The sequence below is a fragment of the Pteropus alecto genome, unplaced genomic scaffold (assembly GCF_000325575.1).
Source record: "Pteropus alecto unplaced genomic scaffold, ASM32557v1 scaffold3, whole genome shotgun sequence".
Lineage (NCBI taxonomy): Eukaryota > Metazoa > Chordata > Mammalia > Chiroptera > Pteropodidae > Pteropus > Pteropus alecto.
This window is the reverse complement of record NW_006442484.1, coordinates 15,679,299-15,690,831: the sequence shown is the minus strand read 5'-3', so window position 1 is coordinate 15,690,831 and position 11,533 is coordinate 15,679,299. Positions and strand designations below refer to the sequence as shown.

Here is an 11,533-nt window from a genome sequence, read left to right as displayed (position 1 = left end):
CTATGTAAAAATTACTTATATATGTATATATGTAGAAATTTTTAAGACATTTTTGCATAACAAAAATCACCATAAGCAAAGTCGAAACAGAAATTTCCAACTGAGAGACAACATGAGAACATATATGACAGATAGAGTTAATATCACTAACTATAAAGATTTGAAAATGAGAGAAAAGACATAACTTCCTATAGAAATACAGGCAATCAAGATCAACAGATAATAATTTACAAAATAATCTATAAATACGGCTCCTAAAAATATGGGTAAATGTTCAAATTCACACATGTAAGAGAAATGGAAATTAAAACTCTAATATAACATTTCTCACATTTCAGGTTGGCAAAAAATTCAAAAGCTTGACAGAACATGCTTTGTAAATTTTTGATGGGAATGCACGATGGCGTCACTCCCATGAAGGAGAATTTGCCAATATCTAACAAAATTTGTATGCATTATCCTTTACCCAGAAATCACACTTCCAGGAATTTATCTTTATGATACACCAGCAATGACATCAAAATATATGAGCAAAAGGTTACTCGCTGAAGAATTATTTGTAATTGCAAAATATTGGAAACTACCTACATGTCCAAGCACAGGAGTTTTTTCAAATAAGCTGTAGTGTATACAGTCAATGAAGTACTATGCGACTGCACAAAAAGAAAGAGGAAGATCTTGAATAATTTACATAGAGCAATTTCCAGGAAATAACAAGTGAAAAACAATGCAAAAGATATTATATAGTATACACAACTCTTTGTGTAAAAAAAAGTGAAAATGAGAAAACATAAAAAACATTATTACAGAAAGTAGAAGATATAGAATGAGGAACATTTCTCTGAATCTAACTGTATGTAAGTTTTGACTTCTAGAAACATGCTAATGTTTAATATATTTTTAAAAAATTAAATCAATAAACACGAGGAAAAAATAAAATCTAAAACTGAAAGAAAACTGAAAAAAAAGAAAAGAAGAAAAACTCTTCATTCCCACCAACACAACAAAAGCAACAAAATATTTTCTAACACTTTCAAAAACAAATTAAGAAAAGAACTTTTTTGATTGGAATCTGCATTTGTTTATATTTGGGGAGGGATAGGAATCGAAAATTTCTTTCCAAATCTACTTTGGTGGTAGAGATAAAAAACAAAGTAACAATAATATTTGAGCTTTGGCAATAATGTTTTGTTTATAGTCTTAAAAGTTATTATCCTTCAGGAACTCCTTTCAGGGGAAATCACTACAGCGGCCTGAGAATTTAAGGTATGTTTCACATATACCAAATGATCACAGCTCTTAAAAGATTGCCCACATCAAATGTTTCTCTATATTAAAATAAAAGTAAAATCTATTCATCTAAATTTTATTTACCCTAACAATAAATATGAATCGCTTTCCTTCTCATATAAACAGACTGCCTAGTTTATAGCTCCGATTTCATAACACAGATCTACTTCTAAGAAAAAAAAAAAAATGAACTGAACTGAAAAAATCTGAACATAGAAGACTACTACATTTCATTAAGGTAAGGTATTATAAAAATTCAATAACAGCGTCACTGATTTCTGAGAAAGAATGATGAACAGGCTGCAGGATAGCTATTTTAAAATGTAATGATGGAATCCTGAAGAGACGCCTGTCAAAAGAGAAAAAATAGGATATGCACTGAGACAATTAGAAACAAAAAACCTTTAAACCGAATAGGCAAACCAATTATTAGGGAGCAGAGTGACACCAAGAATAATACAACTGCCTACCACATTGTGAATATAACTGTGAAGGGAAAATTGCTTGAAGTGATTATCAAAAGTTATAGTGATCGATGGGAGAGCTAATAAAGGTCATTAATTAAAGCTCTGTGGTGTCCTAGATTGATAATGTGACTTTCCAGCAAGGCACAAATAAGAGTTTGCATTACAAAATTAAGACATGGTCCTTCTATTCCAAATGTTATAACAACCAGCCATTGCCATTATCAAAACAGAAAACAAAACTCCACTTGTCCCTACAGTCTCACAAAGTCCACCAAAAGAAAAGTGATCTAAAGGTAGATGTAACTACAGAGTAAAAGGAATCTATACTTTCGGACAAATTTTTATGATTAAGAGAAACTTAAAAGTTCATCCTCGAAGTCAACAGATACAAAAATACGTGTTTTCTTAAATGCATCAGATTTGTAAAACTGAAAATGTGTACTTTTTAAAAATGGATTTGAGCCTTTTTAGCAAAAATCTTAGTGGACTACGCCCACCCAGTATATCACGTTGGCTACAAATGAGACAACTGTGTCAACAACGTGATTTCACATCTGTCAAGGGTAAGGTTTCTGTTTATTGCAGTAGAAGGTAAAGAAATAAAAATGTCCCCACCATATTTTCCTAGTAACCTAATCACTTCATGATAGTATATGAGTAGTTTCACAATGCTTTGATGACTCCATGAAATAAACAGTATAGATTTCATGACATGATGTTAAAAAAAAAAAAAAGAGTTGTTTTGGTTCAGTATGCTGCCTAGAACTCAAAAAAGAACATGGTGACTTCTGGTTTTCATTTCAGCATTTAAGCAGCTTGGAAGGTGTCACAGCACTCCTCACAACAACAAGAAAGGCTGAAAAAATCAATGACACTTTTTAGATCCCACCGAAAATTGTGATCACCAAGCAGAGGGCTACCTCTAAATTGGAGACTAACAGGTGGATGCAGAGAATCACAAATTACTGGAGGAATAGCCCCGGAGAAGAAAGTGCCGCTGGAACTAGTACCAGAATAGGAAAACTTAAACTGTGATTGACGAATTGCTGCTAGTTTAGTATAGACAAGCTTTTTAGTTTAAAACTCGAACAGGATGTGGAGGGTTAGTCCTGGTATAGGTCCCATATTTTCATTACTATCACCTCCAGAAGTCTTACCAAGTTCTCACAGCAAAGAGAAAAACCTCCTCATGCTTCCAGCTGGGGAAACGAAAAAGTAGCCATTTTTAAATGTACCCAGAGAATTCTTCTTAAAAAGGCCTGCCCTTAAACTATTTTACCAAAACCTAACCAACTGGAATTTTACCATAGCCTAACTGAACTGAGAGAAGGAAAAAAATAAGTCCAGGCCCCTCTAGCCTTCCCATATTACCTAACTGGGGAGGAACACTAAGTATATGTGAAGGCCATACCCCAGGGGCACAGGTTCAATAAAAGGTTGAGATCTAATTATAGGACTATAAAATGCTTTCCCTCTCCTCAACACTCAGCATACCATCGATAAGGTCCCCCGAATAATAATAGGTAATTACAACAGAAAAAAGTACATCTCACAGATCTTATTTAGGAAGAATTATCCAAAGGAGATCCAAAGACTGTAAGGAAGAGGTGGGGAGGATAAAACAAAACAAAACAAAAAAAAAACCAGAGGAATATTTAATATTTTAGCCTTTAATACCTATAAGCTACAGCAAACACAGCCTAACCCCTAGCCAGATAAATACTAAACCTCACATTAAAGCCTATTTATCACAGTTACTTTTGCTCAATATATCATGCCTGGCTTTTAACAAAAGACTATAAGTCATACTAAAAGATAAAGCATTCAGTTTGAATGGACAGAGCAAGCATCAGATTCAGACTAAGATATAGGAAAAATTTTTGTATTATCACACTGGAAATATAAGACAACTATAAATAATATGCTAAAGGCTCCAATGTAAAAAAGAGATAATATGCAAACAAAGATGAGTATTATGAGTAGAAGGATGGAAATCCTATAAAAGAATCAAAAGGAAATAGTAAAAATAAAAAATACTGAAACAGAAATGAAGAAGGCCCTTTGATGAGCTCTTCAATAGACTGGAAAGAGCCAATATAAGAATCATTGAGCTTGAAAAAATGTCAATAGAAGCTTCCCAAACTGAAATCTAAAGGAAAAAAAAAAAGAAAAGAAAATGACATAATAGAATATCAAAGAACTGTAGGACAATTACAAATGGTGTAACATCCAAAGTAATAGGAATACCAAAAGTAAAAAGAAAAAAAAAAGAAGACATGTTTGAAGTAAATTAATGACAGACAACCAAGCCACAGATCCAGAAAGCTCAGGGAACATCAAGCACAGGAAACATTATATGTGTGTGTGTGTGTACACATGTATATGTATATGTACGTATACACACACACACACACACACACACACATGCACACACACTTGGGTGTAGCATATTCAAACTGCAGAAAATCAAAGACAAAGAGAAAATCTTAAAAGAAGCTGGGAGGGAAGAATTGGCTGAGGTGAAAAATCATCTTACTTTTAGAGGAGAAAGGATAAGAGTTACATCAGATTTTTCACAAATCACTTAAGCAAATAGAAAGTGGAGTGTTGAAATTAAAAAGAAAAAAATCACCAACCTAAATTCCAGTGAAGTTATCTTTTTAAATTAAAATATTATCTTTTAAAAATAGAGAAAGACTTTCTCAAACAAATATTAAGGGAATTTGTCACCAGTAGACCTGCCCTGTAAGGAATATTAAAAGAAGTTCCTCAGAGAGAAGAAAATAACATATACAGGTCAAAAGTTTGGCTCTACATAAAGAACTGTTGAAAAAAGAATCAATAGGTAAAATAAAATATTTTATTTTTTATTCATAATTGACCTAATGCATAATAATTTGTTCAAAATTATAATAAGAATGTATTGAGTGATTATAGGTTTTGAGTAAGTGAAATTAATACCGGCAATGTTATAAAGCATGGGAAAATAGGACTGGGAATATTCTGCTATAAGGTACTTGCACTACATGCAAAGTGGTATACTGTTATTTGAAAGTAGACTTGGATTAGTTGTAAATTTACATTGCAAACCCTAACGCAACCACTGAAAAAGGTAAAAAAAAAAAAAAAAAAAAAAGGAAGTATAACTGATATGCTAAAAGAGGAGATAAAATGACATAATATAAAATGTTCAATTAAAATCAAAAACATGAAAAAATAGAAGTGAAATAAAAAACAAAGGCAATGAATGCAGAACAATAATAAATGTGGTAGATATTAATCCAATTATATCAATAATCATTTTAAATGACAATGATACAAACATATTAAGAAATTAGGACTGTCAGAGTAGATAATTAAATAAGATCCAACTTTACGTTATCTATAAGAAACACTAAATATAAAGACACAGACATAGTAAAAAGTAGAAGATTAGAGAAAGATATACCATGATAACAGTAATCAAAAAAAAAAAAAAAACCTGGAGTAGTTATATTAATTCCAGACAAAATAGATTTCAGGGCAAATAAAATTATCAGGAATAAAGAGAGGCATTACATAACAATAAAATAGACAATTCTCCAAAAAGACACATGAATCCTTGATACGTATGTGCCTAATGACAGAAAGAACTGCAAAGGATAGATGAATCCACTATTATAGCTGGAGACTTCAACACCCTTCTATTAGTATTGGACAGATCCAACAGACAGCAAATCAGTGAGAACATAGTTGGACTAAACAGCACCATCAATCAACTGGATATAACTGACACTTATAGAATACTTCATCAGATAATAGCAGAATACACATTCTTCTCAAGTTTGCACAGCACACTCAAGATAGACCACATTTTTTGGCCATGAAACACATCTTAACAAATCTAAAAGAATAGAAATCACACAAAGTATGCTCTCAGGAGTATGCTCACAGTGGAATTAAACTATAAATTGATAACAGAAAGATGGCTGGCGAACCCCCAAATACTTCAAAAAATGTGAAGTTCAAACAACACACTTTTAAATAATACCTGGGCCAAAGAAAAAATCTCGAGAGTTATACAATATTTTGAACTAAACCAAAATTAAAATTTGTGAGATGCAATAAGAGCAGTGCTAAGAGGGAAATTTGTGGCACTGATTTCACACATGAGAAAAGAATATCTAAAATCAATAACCTAGTATTCCACCTTAGGAAACTAGAAAAAGAAGAGCAAACTAAATCTAAAGTAAAAAGAATGAAAATAATAAAAATTAGAGCTGAAATCTATAAAGCCCGAAATTTTATAACTCAGGTGAATAAACCAATTCTTTAAAAGACACGATCTGCTAAAAATCACACAAAGCGAAATCTATAATTTGAATAGATCTATATTAAAGAAATTTAATCAATAATCGATAACCTGTCAAAACATAAAGTACCAGGATCAGACCAGGATCAGATAGGTTCACTGTTCTGTGAATTCTGCCAAATATTCAAGGGAAAAAAATATGCCAGTTCACTACAATCGATTTCAGAAAAATCAAAGAAGAGGACATATTTCCTAATTCATTCTATGAGACCAGCATTACCTAATATCAAAACTAGACAAAGACATTACAAGAAAGGAAAACTAAGACCAATATTTCTTATGAACATGTAAAAAAATCAACAAAATAATTAGCAAATAATATACAACAATATATAAAAAATAATATATCATAAGCAAGTCTTCTTTATTCTATGTATTTAAAACTGGTTCAACATTCAAAAATCAATCGATGCAGTCTATCATATCAACAAACTAAGGAGGAAAAATCATAAAATCCTATCTATACATGCAGAAAAAGCACTTGACAAAAACTAACACCCATGCAAGATAAAAATTCTCAGCAAATTTGGAATAGAGGGAGACTTCTTCAAATGTATGAAGAACATATACAAAAAATACCTACAGTTAACATCATACTTAACTGTGAGAAATGAGAAGTTTTCCTGCTAAGATCAGAAACAACACAAGGACATCTTTTCTCATCACTCCTATATTCTACCACAGTGGAAGTCCTAGATAGTGCAATAAGACAAATAAGAAAATAAAAGGTGTACAGATTGGAAAAGAAGTAAAACTGTTTTTGTTTTCAAGTGACATTCTTGTCCACATAGATGATCCCAAGGAATCAACAATAACAACAAAAACTTAAAATTAATAAGCAATTATAAAAGCATTTCAGGATAAAAAGTTTATACACAAAAGTCAATTGCTTTCCTGTATACCAGCCATGAAAACTTAGAATTTGAAATTAAAAACACGATATATTTATATTAATTCTGAAAATATGTGAAATACTTAATTATCAATCTAACAAAATACATACAAGATCTATAAGAGAAAAAGTACAAAACTCTGATGATTCTGAAGTTTACGTGAAAATTCAAAAGATCCAGAACAGTTGACACAATACTAAAAAAGAAAAAATTTCAGAGGACTGACACTTACTTAACCTGAAGATTTACTATAAAGCTTTAGCATTTAAGAAAGTGTGTTTCTGGCAAAGAAATGATAAATGGATCGATCCAATCAAGAAAACACAGAAATAAATCTACGTAAATATAGTCAACTGACCTTTGACAAAGGAGCCAAGGCAATTCAATGGAGAATGGATAGTCCTTTTAACAAACAGTGATAGAACAACTGGACATTTACCTGTGAAATAATGAATGCAGACACAGACCTCTTATCTTCCACAAAACTTAACTCAAAATGGATCATGGACCTAGATGTAAAATGAAAAACTATAAAACTGAAGATAACAGTGGAGGAAATCTAGTTGACCTTGGGTTTGTTTTTAACTAAAACCAAATATGTTCCATGATAAAAATATTGATAAATTGGACTTTATTAAGGTAAAAAAAATTTTCTTTGTGAAAGACATTGTTAAGAGAATGTAAAGACGGGCCATAGACTGGAAGAACATATTTTCAAAACATATCTGATAAAGAACTGAGATCCAAAAAAACTTCTTTAAAATCAACAATAAAAAAAAATTCAATAAACAGGCAAAAGATTTAAGCAGACACCTCACCAAGGAAGATACGTATATGGCAAATAAGCATATGAAAAAATGCTGAACACAGTATGTCATTAAGAAATGGCAAATTAAAATAAGATATCACTACACATCTATTAAAATGGCTAAAAACAAAAACATTGAGAACAGCAAATCTGGCCAGAATGGGAAACATTTAGAACTCTCATTTATTGCTGCTGGGAATAAAAAATGATTCAGCCAATTTGGAAGACAGTTTGTCAATTTCTTACAAAACTAAATATACACTTACCAAAATATCCAGGAATTGCGGTCATTGATATTTACTCAAATGAATTGAAAACATTAGCTCACATTAAAATCTGCACATCAATATTAATAGGAACTTTATATACAATAGCCAAAACTTGGAAACAACCAAGACGACCTTCAATAGGTGAATGGATAAACTGTGGTACATCCATATAATGGAATAATATTCAGTGATAAAAAAAAACTGAGCCATCAAGCCATGAACAGACATGGAGGAACCTTAAATGCATATTGCTAAGTGAACAAACCCAATTAGAAAAGGCTATATACTACACTGTTCCAACCATGTACCATTCTGGAAAAGGAAAACTATAGAGACAGTAAAAGATCATTGGTAACTGGGAGTTTGGGGAAAGGAAGGGTAAGATCAATAGGTGTAGTACAGGAGATTTTTAGGGCAGTGAAACTATTCTGTGTGATACAGTAATGGTGGATACATGCCATTACACACCGTTATACATTTATCCAAACCCACAGAACATACAAGACAAAGAGTGAACTCTAATGTACTATGGGCTATAGTAATGTATCAATATTGGCTCATCCACTGTAACAAATGTACTATACTAATGTAAGATATATTATGAAATTGTGCATGTGTGGATGGGAAAGTGATGAGAAGATATATGGGAATTCTGTAATTTCGACTCAATTTTTCTGTAAACCTAAAACTACTCTAAAAAATAAAGTTTATTAATTTAAAAAAATAGAACATGGTAAAAACAAGCAAATCAAAAGTGAAAACATTCTATGCAATAATCCAATGTGGGATATTAAGAAAACAATGTTTTTACAGAATCCCACATACACAGTCAAACAATAATCACCCAAATCATCTACTTAATCTCGTGGGCTTCACAGAGGCAGAAATAAAAGGCAGAAATATCACTCTTCAATAGACTTGCCAATTGTATATGGCATAAATCAGAATGAAACCTCAAAGATAAAATATGCTCATTTGTGAAGCCAAATGAAAAAAAAAAAAAAATCATCACATTACTTTATTCTTGAATAGCAGGAGTAATCTTTTGAGCCTCTGCTAGCCAGCTGTGGATCTCAAGAAAACAGTAAATGACAATAATGATTAATTCTAAAGATGAGTGTTTCATTGTTTGGTAATTTAAACTATTGAATACCATCTTAATTTGGAAGAAACTTGGCAATGTACCAGTGCTTCCATTTAAGACTTTCTGAGGGAAAATTAAACAAATCTTACTTTCAACATACTTCTCTGAGCTTGTCATGATGTTTTATACTACATTTTAAAATAAAACAATTACAAATATTCTTGAAACCTAAACTATTGCTTTTAAAAGTTTTAGTTTATTCCCTCTGTAGGTTCATAATTCTAATTATTGCTGTGCAAGTTAATATTTTTATCAGATCAATGCCCAAAAAAAGCGGTCTTGAATTAACTTATTGATATTATTACTATAAAAAATCTATATCTCAAATGTAAAAAATACTTCTTAATAATGAAAACAAAATGAAATAAAACAACATAAGTTTAAAAAACAAACATGAAAAATGATAAATATTTACAGAACTTACATCAAAAAATTATAATGAAAGACAGTCTTTTATTACTATTGTAACAAAAGAATTTTTGTATTAACTGATTGATATTTGATAAAATGTGGTAATATATGACTTATCCTATATAGTTATACTACCAAATATGCTAGAATTAAGAGCATTGCCTGGTCTATACTCTGAATTTTTGATAATTGAAATTGAAAGCTTCTCAAATGAAACTTCTAAAACCCCAAATCCCAAACCTGATCGCAATTTCTCCTTTGTAGAAAATCATAAAGAAACCTTAGGTGAATCAAAGATATAAACATGAAGGCCTCCTACCTTAACACAGCATTTTTTCCATCACTTCTCGTACACCAAACTTGCCGCGTTTGATAACCTATTTCTATGTCCCAGGGCTTGGAATGGTGATGTGGCTTGTAACTTTGATGTCTAAAGGTGACGCGCTCCTTTGAATCAGAGCTAAAATCCAGAACAGTTCTTCCGCTTAGGTTGATTTCTTTAAGATGAGGCAGTCTACATTTACTCCATGGTCCAACTTTAAGACTGAAGGTATATTCCTCTTCTCCAAGAGGACAGGAAATGGGAGCATCACAAACTCTTGACTCAGTCAGATTGGGACACTGTGAACCTCCGTAGAGAGGGGGAGCAATGGCCACACGAGTTCTGTGTTGCAATTGCTTCCCACAGCCCTTGCTACACTTGGACCATTGTGAGAACTCAGATACAACACAATCCCGGGGGCAAGGAATGAGGCAAGCTTGTTCTGCAGGGGGCTGAGGGGCAAAGTGTTCACATATTTCATTTACAACCATGGTTCTGTTCAACTTCTGAACACAGTGCACAGTCCGGTGCTGCAGTCCATGCTGAGCAGTCACGCAATCTGCAGTCCGAGCCTTGGCTTGGCCGAGGGCAGAGGAAACAAGCACACAGTGGTGCCAGTCAGAAACCTCCCACTGGAAGAGGTCACTATGCCAGTCACAGACTCGGAAGCAGCTTCTTTCCTTTGGAGGTCTGTTGTTATCATCGCAGTTAGACAGGTGACTTGTCCACCCTTCAAAGTGGAAACACCACAGTGCACGAGTCTGGATTCCTCCCAGCCCACAGTCTCCCGTACACCTTCCCCAGGGGCCTACAGACAGAAAAACAAGGGTGTCAGTTACTCAGAGATTCTATGCCGCCATCCACACAAAAGCAGGTCAATCTGCACACTTCACAATGCAGCCAGTGTGAAATTATGAATTTTGGTGGACAATATAGTGTTTAAGAATATGGACTTTCTATCAGTTTGTCTTTGTTGAAATCCCCATTTCACCTCTTACTGCAATGTAAACTTGAATGAATTACTTCTAAGCCTTAGTTTCCTTAACTAAATAAGGGAGAAGATAATAAAAGCACTGACTTATAGAATATTTCCAAGAATCCATGATATAATGTGGTGCCAAGTACAAAATACACATTTAATAAATGATTGGAATCACTTTAATTATTATGTTTCACAGCCTATATATCTAACTCAATATTAATACTTCTAGTCAGGCAGTGTTTCATCTAAAAGAAAAGCACTAAATCCAGGTTTTAATAAAGTAGGATATATCAGGTTTCTGATCCTTCAGTTCGTACCCTAAATAGCTCAGAAGAGAAATGTTATAAAAAAAAAAAAAACCTGCCAAAGTATTCTAGATACATATTCATTTTCTAAATAATTGTCCCCAATTTTGGTTTTTGCTTGCATAGTGAATATTATAAAAGAGAAAATATTGGATTGTATGTGTGGCGGGGGGAAAGTAAGGTAATAAAAGAAGTAACATTAAATTGCCTATGGAAATCCTGCCCCTACAATTCTTGAAATATACCTGTTTTGATTTCTGATAGGTGCTAACTCCAGGTAAAGTTTCAAAT

The 11,533-nt window shown here is 32.6% G+C and overlaps 1 protein-coding gene across 1 annotated transcript in view; it reads right to left on the bottom strand.

Moving 5' to 3' along the window:
• Positions 1–11,533, bottom strand: part of THSD7B (thrombospondin type 1 domain containing 7B) — a 745,753-nt gene that overhangs the window by 481,753 nt on the left and 252,467 nt on the right. Inside the window, exon 3 of the mRNA XM_015596500.1 lies at positions 9,953–10,763. Coding sequence (XP_015451986.1) covers positions 9,953–10,763 — 811 coding nt within the window. The remainder of the gene's footprint in view (positions 1–9,952; positions 10,764–11,533) is intronic.